The sequence below is a fragment of the Oncorhynchus clarkii genome, chromosome 8, assembly GCF_045791955.1.
Source record: "Oncorhynchus clarkii lewisi isolate Uvic-CL-2024 chromosome 8, UVic_Ocla_1.0, whole genome shotgun sequence".
Taxonomy (NCBI): Eukaryota; Metazoa; Chordata; class Actinopteri; order Salmoniformes; family Salmonidae; genus Oncorhynchus; species Oncorhynchus clarkii.
The window spans coordinates 1,411,116-1,424,331 of record NC_092154.1 but is presented as its reverse complement, the minus strand read 5'-3'; the positions used below and the strand labels follow the sequence as shown (position 1 = coordinate 1,424,331).

The window sequence follows — 13,216 nt, the reverse complement described above, 5'->3', positions numbered from 1 at the left end:
CTTCTGTAGCCCACCAGGCGATCAGAGAGGTTGTCATCGGTAAGTTGAATAATTCCCTCTTCCTCCATCCCTCCTCTCCTCTCTGCTGTCTCTCAGGTTGTTGCTCAACTCTAGGGCCAGGCGTAATCTGTGGGGTCACAGTTTCAAATCAAATCAAATCAAATTTTATCAAATCAAATCAAATTTTATTTGTCACATACACATGGTTAGCAGATGTTAATGCGAGTGTAGCGAAATGCTTTCTCACAGCCATCAGGAGTGATGTTAGGAGCTCTACAATATTAACAATCTGTTGGATTCATTCTGATCTAACATTTATATACAGTGGGGCAAAAAGTATTTAGTTTAAAAACCCTACAATGTGATTTTCTGGATTTTTTTCTAATTTTGTCTGTCATAGTTGAAGTGTACCTATGATGAAAATTACAGGCTTCATCTTTTTAAGTGGGAGAACTTGCATAATTGGTGGCTGACTAAATACTTTTTTGCCCCACTGTATATACACTTACCAGAACTGTTGGAAAGGAGTGTTGGAAAGGAGTGTTCTAATGGAGCTTTGGAAAGGAGCGTTCTAATGGAGCGTTCTAATGGAGCGTTGGAAAGGAGTGTTCTAATGGGGGCTTTGGAAAGGAGCGTGCTAATGGGGGCTTTGGAAAGGAGCGTGCTAATGGGGGCTTTGGAAAGGAGCGTTCGAATGGAGCGTTGGAAAGGAGTGTTCTAATGGAGCGTTGGAAAGGAGTGTTCTAATGGAGTGTTGGTAAGGAGTGTTCTAATTGAGCGTTTGGAAAGGAGCGTTCTAATAGAGCTTTGGAGTGGCGCGTTCTAATAGAGCTTTGGAAAGGAGCATTGGAAAGGAGCGTTCTAATGGAGCGTTCTAATGGAGCGTTCTAATGGAGCGTTGGAAAGGAGCGTTGGAAAGGAGCGTTCTAATGGAGCGTTGGAAAGGAGCGTTCTAATGGGGGCTTTGGAAAGGAGCGTTGGAAAGGAGCGTTCTAATGGAGCGTTGGAAAGGAGCGTTGGAAAGGAGCGTTCTAATGGAGCGTTGGAAAGGAGCGTTCTAATGGAGCGTTGGAAAGGCGCGTTCTAATAGCTTTGGAAAGGAGTGTTCTAATGGGGGCTTTGGAAAGGAGCGTTCTAATGGGGGCTTTGGAAAGGAGCGTTCTAATAGAGCTTTGGAAAGGAGCTTTGGAAAGGAGTGTTCTAATGGGGGCTTTGGAAAGGAACGTACTAATGGAGCGTTGGAATGGAGCGTTCTTGGAAAGGAGCGTTCTAATAGAGCTTCGGAAAGGAGCTTTGGAAAGGAGTGCGTTCTAATGGGGTTCTAATGGGGGCTTTGGAAAGGAGCGTTGGAAAGGAGCGTTCTAATTTAGCGTTGGAAAGGAGCGTTCTAATGGGGTCTTTGGAAAGCAGCGTTCTAATGGAGCGTTGGAAAGGAGCGTTCTAATGGGGGCTTTGGAAAGGAGCGTTCTAATGGGGGCTTTGGAAAGGAGCGTTCTAGTGGAGCGTTGTAAATGAGCGTTCTAGTGGAGCGTTGGAAAGGAGCGTTCTAATGGAGCGTTCTAATGGAGCGTTGGAAAGGAGCGTTCTAATGGAGCGTTGGAAAGGAGCGGAGCGTTCTAATGGTGCGTTCTAATGGAGCGTTGGAAAGGAGTGTTCTACTGGGGTCTTTGGAAAGGAGTGTTCTAATGGGGGCTTTGGAAAGGAGCGTTGGAAAGGAGCGTTCTAATTTAGCGTTGGAAAGGAGCGTTCTAATGGGGTCTTTGGAAAGCAGCGTTCTAATGGAGCGTTGGAAAGGAGCGTTCTAAGGAAAAGCGTTCTAATGGGGGCTTTGGAGCGTTCTAGTGGAGCGTTGTAAATGAGCGTTCTAGTGGAGCGTTGGAAAGGAGCGTTCTAATGGAGCGTTCTAATGGAGCGTTGGAAAGGAGCGTTCTAATGGAGGCGTTGGAAAGGAGCGGGGGCTTTGGAAAGGAGGAAAGGAGCGTTAGAGCTTTGGAAAGGAAATGGAGCGTTCTAATGGGGGCTTTGGAAAGGAGCGTTCTAATGGAGCGTTGGAAAGGAGTGTTCTAATGGGGCGTTGGAAAGGAGCGTTCTAATGGAGCGTTGGAAAGGAGCATTCTAATGGAGAGTTGGAAAGGAGTGTTCTAATGGGGTCTTTGGAAAGGAGCTTTGGAAAGGAGCGTTCTAATGGAGCGTTGGAAAGGAGCGTTCTAATGGAGCGTTCTAATTGAGCTTTGGAAAGGAGCGTTGGAAAGGCGCTTTCTAATAGAGCTTTGGAAAGGAGCGTTCTAATGGAGCGTTGGAAAGGAGCGTTCTAATGGAGCGTTGGAAAGGAGCGTTCTAATGGGGGCTTTGGAAAGGAGCCTTCTAATGGAGCGTTCTAATGGAGCGTTGGAAAGGAGCGTTCTAATGGAGCGTTCTAATAGAGCTTTGGAAAGGAGCGTTCTAATGGGGGCTTTGGAAAGGAGCGTTGTAAAGGAGCGTTCTAATGGAGCGTTGGAAAGGCGCATTCTAATAGAGCTTTGGAAAGGAGCGTTCTAATGGAGCTTTGGAAAGGAGTGTTCTAATTGGGGCTTTGGAAAGGAGCGATCTAATGGAGCATTGGATTGTAGTGTTCTAATTGGGGCTTTGGAAAGGAGTGTTCTAATAGAGCGTTGGAAAGGAGTTCTGATTTGAGCGTTCTAATGGAGCGTTGGAAAGGTGCGTTCTAATGGAGGCGTTGGAAAGTAGCGTTCTAATGGAGCGTTGGAAAGGAGTTCTGATTTGAGCGTTCTAATGGAGCGTTGGAAGGGAGCGTTCTAATGGAGGCGTTGGAAAGGAGCGTTCTAATGGAGCGTTGGAACGACGCGTTCTAATAGAGCTTTGGAAAGGAGCGTTCTAATGGAGCGTTGGAATGGAGCGTTCTAATGGAGCGTTCTAATGGGGGCTTTGGAAAGGAGCGTTCTAATGGAGCGTTGGAAAGGAGCGTTCTAATGGGGGCTTTGGAAAGGAGCTTTCTAATGGAGCTTTGGAAAGGAGCGTTCTAATGGAGCGTTGGAAAGGAGCGTTCTAATGGGGGCTTTGGAAAGGAGCGCTAATGGGGGCTTTGGAAAGGAGCGTTCTAATGGGGGCTTTGGAAAGGAGCGTTCTAATGGGGGCTTTGGAAAGGAGCGTTCTAATGGGGGCTTTGGAAAGGAGCGTTCTAATGGGGGCTTTGGAAAGGAGCGTTCTAATGGAGCTTTGGAAAGGAGCGTTCTAATGGAGCGTTGGACAGGAGCGTTCTAATGGAGCGTTGGAAAGGAGCGTTCTAATGGAGCGTTGGAAAGGAGCGTTCTAATGGAGCGTTGGAACGGCGCGTTCTAATAAAGCTTTAGAAAGGAGCCTTCTAATGGAGCGTTGGAACGGCGCGTTCTAATAGAGCTTTAGAAAGGAGCCTTCTAATGGAGCGTTGGAATGGAGCGTTCTAATGGAGCCTTCTAATGGGGGCTTTGGAAAGGAGCGTTCTAATGGAGCGTTCTAATGGAGCGTTGGAAAGGAGCATTCTAATGGAGCGTTGGAAAGGAGCGTTCTAATGGATGCGTTGGAAAGGAGCGTTCTAATGGAGCGTTGGAAAGGAGCGTTCTAATGGGGGCTTTGGAAAGGAGCTTTCTGATGGAGCGTTGGAAAGGAGCGTTCTAATGGAGCGTTGGAAAGGAGCGTTCTAATGGAGCGTTCTAATGGAGCGTTGGAAAGGAGCATTCTAATGGAGCGTTGGAAATCAGCGTTCTAATGGGGGCTTTGGAAAGGAGCGTTCTAATGGAGCTTTGGAAAGGAGCGTTCTAATGGAGCGTTGGAAAGGAGCGTTCTAATGGAGCGTTGGAAAGGAGCGTTCTAATGGAGCGTTGGAAAGGAGTGTTCTAATGGGGTCTTTGGAAAGGAGCATTCTAATGTAGTGTTGGAAATGAGCGTTCTAATGGGGTCTTTGGAAAGGAGCGTTCTAATGGGGGCTTTGGAAAGGAGCGTAGGAAAGGAGCGTTGTAATGGAGCGTTGGAAAGGAGTGTTTTAATGGGGTCTTTGGAAAGGAGCCTTCTAATGGAGCGTTCTAATAGAGCTTTGGAAAGGAGCTTTGGAAAGGAGCGTTCTAATGGAGCGTTGGAAAGGCGCTTTCTAATAGAGCTTTGGAAAGGAGTGTTCTAATGGAGCGTTGGAAAGGAGCGTTCTAATGGAGCTTTGGAAAGGAGCGTTCTAATGGGGGCTTTGGAAAGTAGCGTTCTAATGGAGCGTTCTAATGGAGCGTTGGAAAGGAGTGTTCTAATGGAGCGTTCTAATAGAGCTTTGGAAAGGAGCGTTATAATGGGGGCTTTGGAAAGGAGCATTCTAATAGAGCTTTGGAAAGGAGCGTTTTAATGGAGCTTTGGAAAAGAGCGTTCTAATTGGGGCTTTGGAAAGGAGCGATCTAATGGAACATTGGATTGTAGTGTTCTAATTGGGGCTTTGGAAAGGAGTGTTCTAATAGAGCGTTGGAAATGAGTTCTGATTTGAGCGTTCTAATGGAGCGTTGGAAAGGTGCGTTCTAATAAGGCGTTGGAAAGCAGCGTTCTAATGGAGGCGTTGGAAAGTAGCTTTCTAATGGAGCGTTGGAAAGGAGTTCTGATTTGAGCGTTCTAGTGGAGCGTTGGAAAGGAGCGTTCTAATGGAGCGTTGGAAAGAAGCGTTCTAGTGGAGCGTTGGAAAGGAGCGTTCTAATGGAGGCGTTGGAAAGGAGCGTTCTAATGGAGCGTTGGAAAGGAGCATTCTAATAGAGCTTTGGAAAGGAGTTCTGATTTGAGCGTTCTAGTGGAGCGTTCTAATGGGGCGTTGGAAATGAGCGTTCTAGTGGAGCGTTCTAATGGGGCGTTGGAAAGGAGCGTTCTATTGAAGCGTTGGAAAGAAGCGTTCTAGTGGAGCGTTCTAATGGGGCGTTGGAAAGGAGCGTTCTAATCGAGCGTTGGGAAGGTGCGTTCTAATAGCTTTGGAAAGGAGCGTTCTAATGGAGCGTTGGAAAATAGTGTTCTAATGGGATCTTTGGAAAGGAGCGTTCTAATGGAGCGTTCTAATGGAGCGTTGGAAGGTAGCGTTCTAATGGAGGGTTCTAATAGAGCTTTGGAAAGGAGCGTTCTAATGGAGCTTTGGAAAGGAGCTTTCTAATAGAGCTTTGGAGCGGCGCGTTCTAATAGAGCTTTGGAAAGGAGCGTTCTAATGGAGCGTTGGAAAGGAGTGTTCTAATGGGGGCTTTGGAAAGGAGCGTTCTAATGGGGGCTTTGGAAAGGAGCGTTCTAATGGAGCGTTGGAAAGGAGCGTTCTAATGGGGGCTTTGGAAAGGAGCGTTCTAATGGGGGCTTTGGAAAGGAGCGTTCTAATGGGGGCTTTGGAAAGGAGCGTTCTAATGGGGGCTTTGGAAAGGAGCGTTCGAAAGGAGCGTTGGAAAGGAGCGTTCGAAAGGAGCGTTGGAAAGGAGCGTTCTAATGGAGCTTTGGAAAGGAGCGTTCGAATGGATCGTTGGAAAGGAGTGTTCTAATGGGGGCTTTGGAAAGGAGCGTTCTAATGGGGGCTTTGGAAAGGAGCGTTCTAATAGAGCGTTGGAAAGGAGTGTTCTAATGGGGGCTTTGGAAAGGAGCGTTCTAATGGAGGCGTTGGAAAGGAGCGTTGGAATGGAGCTTTGGAAAGGAGCGTTCTAATGGAGCGTTCTAATGGAGCGTTGGAAAGGAGTGTTCTAATGGGGGCTTTGGAAAGGAGCGTGCTAATGGGGGCTTTGGAAAGGAGCGTGCTAATGGGGGCTTTGGAAAGGAGCGTTCGAATGGAGCGTTGGAAAGGAGTGTTCTAATGGAGCGTTGGAAAGGAGTGTTCTAATGGAGCGTTGGAAAGGAGTGTTCTAATTGAGCGTTTGGAAAGGAGCGTTCTAATAGAGCTTTGGAGCGGCGCGTTCTAATAGAGCTTTGGAAAGGAGCATTGGAAAGGAGCGTTCTAATGGAGCGTTCTAATGGAGCGTTGGAAAGGAGCGTTCTAATGGAGCGTTGGAAAGGCGCTTTCTAATAGAGCTTTGGAAAGGAGTGTTCTAATGGAGCGTTGGAAAGGAGCGTTCTAATGGAGCTTTGGAAAGGAGCGTTCTAATGGGGGCTTTGGAAAGTAGCGTTCTAATGGAGCGTTGGAAAGGAGTGTTCTAATGGAGCGTTCTAATAGAGCTTTGGAAAGGAGCGTTATAATGGGGGCTTTGGAAAGGCGCATTCTAATAGAGCTTTGGAAAGGAGCGTTTTAATGGAGCTTTGGAAAAGAGCGTTCTAATTGGGGCTTTGGAAAGGAGCGATCTAATGGAACATTGGATTGTAGTGTTCTAATTGGGGCTTTGGAAAGGAGTGTTCTAATAGAGCGTTGGAAATGAGTTCTGATTTGAGCGTTCTAATGGAGCGTTGGAAAGGTGCGTTCTAATAAGGCTTTGGAAAGCAGCGTTCTAATGGAGGCGTTGGAAAGTAGCTTTCTAATGGAGCGTTGGAAAGGAGTTCTGATTTGAGCGTTCTAGTGGAGCGTTGGAAAGGAGCGTTCTAATGGAGCGTTGGAAAGAAGCGTTCTAGTGGAGCGTTGGAAAGGAGCGTTCTAATGGAGGCGTTGGAAAGGAGCGTTCTAATGGAGCGTTGGAAAGGAGCATTCTAATAGAGCTTTGGAAAGGAGTTCTGATTTGAGCGTTCTAGTGGAGCGTTCTAATGGGGCGTTGGAAATGAGCGTTCTAGTGGAGCGTTCTAATGGGGCGTTGGAAAGGAGCGTTCTATTGAAGCGTTGGAAAGAAGCGTTCTAGTGGAGCGTTCTAATGGGGCGTTGGAAAGGAGCGTTCTAATCGAGCGTTGGGAAGGTGCGTTCTAATAGCTTTGGAAAGGAGCGTTCTAATGGAGCGTTGGAAAATAGTGTTCTAATGGGATCTTTGGAAAGGAGCGTTCTAATGGAGCGTTCTAATGGAGCGTTGGAAGGTAGCGTTCTAATGGAGGGTTCTAATAGAGCTTTGGAAAGGAGCGTTCTAATGGAGCTTTGGAAAGGAGCGTTCTAATAGAGCTTTGGAGCGGCGCGTTCTAATAGAGCTTTGGAAAGGAGCGTTCTAATGGAGCGTTGGAAAGGAGCGTTCTAATGGGGGCTTTGGAAAGGAGCGTTCTAATGGAGCGTTCTAATGGAGCGTTGGAACGGCGCGTTCTAATGGAGGCGTTGGAAAGGAGCGTTCTAATGGAGCGTTGGAAAGGAGCGTACTAGTGGGGGCTTTGTCAAGGAGCGTTCTAATAGAGCGTTGGAAAGGAGTGTTCTAATGGGGGCTTTGGAAATGAGCGTTCTAATGGGGGCTTTGGAAAGGAGCGTTCTAATGGGGGCTTTGGAAAGGAGCGTTCTAATGGAGCGTTGGAAAGGAGCGTTCTAATGGGGGCTTTGGAAAGGAGCGTTCTAATGGGGGCTTTGGAAAGGAGCGTTCTAATGGGGGCTTTGGAAAGGAGCGTTCTAATGGGGGCTTTGGAAAGGAGCGTTCTAATAGAGCGTTGGAAAGGAGCGTTCGAAAGGAGCGTTGGAAAGGAGCGTTCTAATGGAGCTTTGGAAAGGAGCGTTCGAATGGATCGTTGGAAAGGAGTGTTCTAATGGGGGCTTTGGAAAGGAGCGTTCTAATGGGGGCTTTGGAAAGGAGCGTTCTAATAGAGCGTTGGAAAGGAGTGTTCTAATGGGGGCTTTGGAAAGGAGCGTTCTAATGGAGGCGTTGGAAAGGAGCGTTGGAATGGAGCGTTGGAAAGGAGCGTTGGAAAGGAGTGTTCTAATGGAGCTTTGGAAAGGAGCGTTCTAATGGAGCGTTCTAATGGAGCGTTGGAAAGGAGTGTTCTAATGGGGGCTTTGGAAAGGAGCGTGCTAATGGGGGCTTTGGAAAGGAGCGTGCTAATGGGGGCTTTGGAAAGGAGCGTTCGAATGGAGCGTTGGAAAGGAGTGTTCTAATGGAGCGTTGGAAAGGAGTGTTCTAATGGAGCGTTGGAAAGGAGTGTTCTAATTGAGCGTTTGGAAAGGAGCGTTCTAATAGAGCTTTGGAAAGGAGCATTGGAAAGGAGCGTTCTAATGGAGCGTTGGAAAGGAGCGTTGGAAAGGAGCGTTCTAATGGAGCGTTGGAAAGGAGCGTTCTAATGGGGGCTTTGAAAAGGAGCGTTGGAAAGGAGCGTTCTAATGGAGCGTTGGAAAGGAGCGTTGGAAAGGAGCGTTCTAATGGAGCGTTGGAAAGGAGCGTTCTAATGGAGCGTTGGAAAGGAGTGTTCTAATGGGGGCTTTGGAAAGGAGCGTTCTAATGGGGGCTTTGGAAAGGAGCGTTCTAATAGAGTTTTGGAAAGGAGCTTTGGAAAGGAGTGTTCTAATGGGGGCTTTGGAAAGGAACGTACTAATGGAGCGTTGGAATGGAGCGTTGGAAAGGAGTGTTCTAATGGGGTCTTTGGAAAGGCGCGTTCTAATGGAGCATTGGAAAGGAGCGTTCTAATGGAGTGTTGTAAAGGAGCGTTCTAATGGAGCGTTGGAAAGGAGCGTTCTAATAGAGCTTCGGAAAGGAGCTTTGGAAAGGAACGTTGGAATGGTGCGTTCTAATAGAGCTTTGGAAAGGAGCGTTCTAATGGAGCGTTGGAAATGAGTGTTCTACTGGGGTCTTTGGAAAGGAGTGTTCTAATGGGGGCTTTGGAAAGGAGCGTTGGAAAGGAGCGTTCTAATTTAGCGTTGGAAAGGAGTGGTCTAATGGGGTCTTTGGAAAGCAGCGTTCTAATGGAGCGTTGGAAAGGAGCGTTCTAATGGGGGCTTTGGAAAGGAGCGTTCTAATGGGGGCTTTGGAAAGGAGCGTTCTAGTGGAGCGTTGTAAATGAGCGTTCTAGTGGAGCGTTGGAAAGGAGCGTTCTAATGGAGCGTTCTAATGGAGCGTTGGAAAGGAGCGTTCTAATGGAGGCGTTGGAAAGGAGCGTTCTAATGGGGCTTTGGAAAGGAGCGTTCTAATAGAGCTTTGGAACGGCGCGTTCTAATAGAGCTTTGGAAAGGAGCGTTCTAATGGAGCGTTCTAATGGAGCGTTGGAAAGGAGCGTTCTAATGGAGGCGTTGGAAAGGAGCGTTCTAATGGGGGCTTTGGAAAGGAGCGTTCTAATGGGGGCTTTGGAAAGGAGCGTTCTAATGGAGCGTTGGAAAGGAGTGTTCTAATGGGGCGTTGGAAAGGAGCGTTCTAATGGAGTGTTGGAAAGGAGCATTCTAATGGAGAGTTGGAAAGGAGTGTTCTAATGGGGTCTTTGGAAAGGAGCTTTGGAAAGGAGCGTTCTAATGGAGCGTTGGAAAGGAGCGTTCTAATGGAGCGTTCTAATTGAGCTTTGGAAAGGAGCGTTGGAAAGGCGCTTTCTAATAGAGCTTTGGAAAGGAGCGTTCTAATGGAGCGTTGGAAAGGAGCGTTCTAATGGAGCGTTGGAAAGGAGCGTTCTAATGGGGGCTTTGGAAAGGAGCGTTCTAATGGAGCGTTCTAATGGAGCGTTGGAAAGGAGCGTTCTAATGGAGCGTTCTAATAGAGCTTTGGAAAGGAGCGTTCTAATGGGGGCTTTGGAAAGGAGCGTTGTAAAGGAGCGTTCTAATGGAGCGTTGGAAAGGCGCATTCTACTAGAGCTTTGGAAAGGAGTGTTCTAATTGGGGCTTTGGAAAGGAGCGATCTAATGGAGCATTGGATTGTAGTGTTCTAATTGGGGCTTTGGAAAGGAGTGTTCTAATAGAGCGTTGGAAAGGAGTTCTGATTTGAGCGTTCTAATGGAGCGTTGGAAAGGTGCGTTCTAATGGAGGCGTTGGAAAGTAGCGTTCTAATGGAGCGTTGGAAAGGAGTTCTGATTTGAGCGTTCTAATGGAGCGTTGGAAGGGAGCGTTCTAGTGGAGTGTTCTAATGGGGCATTGGAAATGAGCGTTCTAGTGGAGCGTTGGAAAGGAGCGTTCTAATGGAGGCGTTGGAAAGGAGCGTTCTAATGGAGCGTTGGAACGACGCGTTCTAATAGAGCTTTGGAAAGGAGCGTTCTAATGGAGCGTTGGAATGGAGCGTTCTAATGGAGCGTTCTAATGGGGGCTTTGGAAAGGAGCGTTCTAATGGAGCGTTGGAAAGGAGCGTTCTAATGGGGGCTTTGGAAAGGAGCTTTCTAATGGAGCGTTGGAAAGGAGCGTTCTAATGGAGCGTTGGAAAGGAGCGTTCTAATGGAGCGTTGGAAAGGAGCGTTCTAATGGGGGCTTTGGAAAGGAGCGTTCTAATGGGGGCTTTGGAAAGGAGCGTTCTAATGGGGGCTTTGGAAAGGAGCGTTCTAATGGAGCTTTGGAAAGGAGCGTTCTAATGGAGCGTTGGACAGGAGCGTTCTAATGGAGCGTTGGAAAGGAGCGTTCTAATGGAGCGTTGGAAAGGAGCGTTCTAATGGAGCGTTGGAACGGCGCGTTCTAATAGAGCTTTAGAAAGGAGCCTTCTAATGGAGCGTTGGAACGGCGCGTTCTAATAGAGCTTTAGAAAGGAGCCTTCTAATGGAGCGTTGGAATGGAGCGTTCTAATGGAGCGTTCTAATGGGGGCTTTGGAAAGGAGCGTTCTAATGGAGCGTTCTAATGGAGCGTTCTAATGGAGCGTTGGAAAGGAGCATTCTAATGGAGCGTTGGAAAGGAGCGTTCTAATGGAGGCGTTGGAAAGGAGCGTTCTAATGGAGCGTTGGAAAGGAGCGTTCTAATGGGGGCTTTGGAAAGGAGCTTTCTGATGGAGCGTTGGAAAGGAGCGTTCTAATGGAGCGTTGGAAAGGAGCGTTCTAATGGAGCGTTGGAAAGGAGCATTCTAATGGGGGCTTTGGAAAGGAGCGTTCGAAAGGAGCGTTCTAATGGAGCGTTGGAAATCAGCGTTCTAATGGGGGCTTTGGAAAGGAGCGTTCTAATGGAGCTTTGGAAAGGAGCGTTCTAATGGAGCGTTGGAAAGGAGCGTTCTAATGGAGCGTTGGAAAGGAGCGTTCTAATGGAGCGTTGGAAAGGAGCGTTCTAATGGAGCGTTGGAAAGGAGTGTTCTAATGGGGTCTTTGGAAAGGAGCATTCTAATGTAGTGTTGGAAATGAGCGTTCTAATGGGGTCTTTGGAAAGGAGCGTTCTAATGGGGGCTTTGGAAAGGAGCTTTGGAAAGGAGTGTTCTAATGGGGTCTTTGGAAAGGAGCCTTCTAATGGAGCGTTCTAATAGAGCTTTGGAAAGGAGCTTTGGAAAGGAGCGTTCTAATGGAGCGTTGGAAAGGCGCTTTCTAATAGAGCTTTGGAAAGGAGTGTTCTAATGGAGCGTTGGAAAGGAGCGTTCTAATGGAGCTTTGGAAAGGAGTGTTCTAATGGAGCGTTCTAATAGAGCTTTGGAAAGGAGCGTTATAATGGGGGCTTTGGAAAGGAGCATTCTAATAGAGCTTTGGAAAGGAGCGTTTTAATGGAACATTGGATTGTAGTGTTCTAATTGGGGCTTTGGAAAGGAGTGTTCTAATAGAGCGTTGGAAATGAGTTCTGATTTGAGCGTTCTAATGGAGCGTTGTAAAGGTGCGTTCTAATAAGGCGTTGGAAAGCAGCATTCTAATGGAGGCGTTGGAAAGTAGCTTTCTAATGGAGCGTTGGAAAGGAGTTCTGATTTGAGCGTTCTAGTGGAGCGTTGGAAAGGAGCGTTGGAAAGAAGCGTTCTAGTGGAGCGTTGGAAAGGAGCGTTCTAATGGAGGCGTTGGAAAGGAGCGTTCTAATGGAGCGTTGGAAAGGAGCATTCTAATAGAGCTTTGGAAAGGTGTGTTCTAATGAAGCGTTGGAAAGGAGCGTTCTAATGGAGGCGTTGGAAAGGAGCGTTCTAATAGAGCGTTGGAAAGGAGTTCTGATTTGAGCATTCTAGTGGAGCGTTCTAATGGGGCGTTGGAAATGAGCGTTCTAGTGGAGCGTTCTAATGGGGCGTTGGAAAGGAGCGTTCTATTGAAGCGTTGGAAAGAAGCGTTCTAGTGGAGCGTTCTAATGGGGCGTTGGAAAGGAGCGTTCTAATCGAGCGTTGGGAAGGTGCGTTTTAATAGCTTTGGAAAGGAGCGTTCTAATGGAGCGTTGGAAAGGAGTGTTCTAATGGGGTCTTTGGAAAGGAGCGTTCTAATGGAGCGTTCTAATGGAGCGTTGGAAGGTAGCGTTCTAATGGAGGGTTCTAATAGAGCTTTGGAAAGGAGCGTTCTAATGGAGCTTTGGAAAGGAGCGTTCTAATAGAGCTTTGGAGCGGCGCGTTCTAATAGAGCTTTGGAAAGGAGCGTTCTAATGGAGCGTTGGAAAGGAGCGTTCTAATGGGGGCTTTGGAAAGGAGCGTTCGAAAGGAGCGTTCTAATGGAGCGTTGGAAATCAGCGTTCTAATGGGGGCTTTGGAAAGGAGCGTTCTAATGGAGCTTTGGAAAGGAGCGTTCTAATGGAGCGTTGGAAAGGAGCGTTCTAATGGAGCGTTGGAAAGGAGCGTTCTAATGGAGCGTTGGAAAGGAGTGTTCTAATGGGGTCTTTGGAAAGGAGCATTCTAATGTAGTGTTGGAAATGAGCGTTCTAATGGGGTCTTTGGAAAGGAGCGTTCTAATGGGGGCTTTGGAAAGGAGCGTAGGAAAGGAGCGTTGTAATGGAGCGTTGGAAAGGAGTGTTCTAATGGGGTCTTTGGAAAGGAGCCTTCTAATGGAGCGTTCTAATAGAGCTTTGGAAAGGAGCGTTATAATGGGGGCTTTGGAAAGGCGCTTTCTAATAGAGCTTTGGAAAGGAGTGTTCTAATGGAGCGTTGGAAAGGAGCGTTCTAATGGAGCTTTGGAAAGGAGCGTTCTAATGGGGGCTTTGGAAAGGAGTGTTCTAATGGAGCGTTCTAATAGAGCTTTGGAAAGGAGCGTTATAATGGGGGCTTTGGAAAGGCGCATTCTAATAGAGCTTTGGAAAGGAGCGTTTTAATGGAGCTTTGGAAAAGAGCGTTCTAATTGGGGCTTTGGAAAGGAGCGATCTAATGGAACATTGGATTGTAGTGTTCTAATTGGGGCTTTGGAAAGGAGTGTTCTAATAGAGCGTTGGAAATGAGTTCTGATTTGAGCGTTCTAATGGAGCGTTGGAAAGGTGCGTTCTAATAAGGCGTTGGAAAGCAGCGTTCTAATGGAGGCGTTGGAAAGTAGCTTTCTAATGGAGCGTTGGAAAGGAGTTCTGATTTGAGCGTTCTAGTGGAGCGTTGGAAAGGAGCGTTCTAA

At 47.5% G+C, this 13,216-nt stretch overlaps 1 protein-coding gene across 5 annotated transcripts in view; it reads left to right on the top strand.

Annotated features, from left to right (window-relative positions):
• The window catches only part of LOC139415456 (high mobility group nucleosomal binding domain 3), a 42,565-nt gene that overhangs the window by 16,740 nt on the left and 12,609 nt on the right, over positions 1-13,216 (top strand). For 3 of the 5 annotated variants that reach the window (XM_071163547.1, XM_071163544.1, XM_071163542.1), the window contains exon 3: positions 10-39. The exons of the other annotated variants lie outside the window; for them this stretch is intronic. In XM_071163547.1, the coding sequence (XP_071019648.1) occupies positions 10-39 (30 nt within the window). The remainder of the gene's footprint in view (positions 1-9; positions 40-13,216) is intronic. 5 annotated transcript variants of the gene reach the window in all.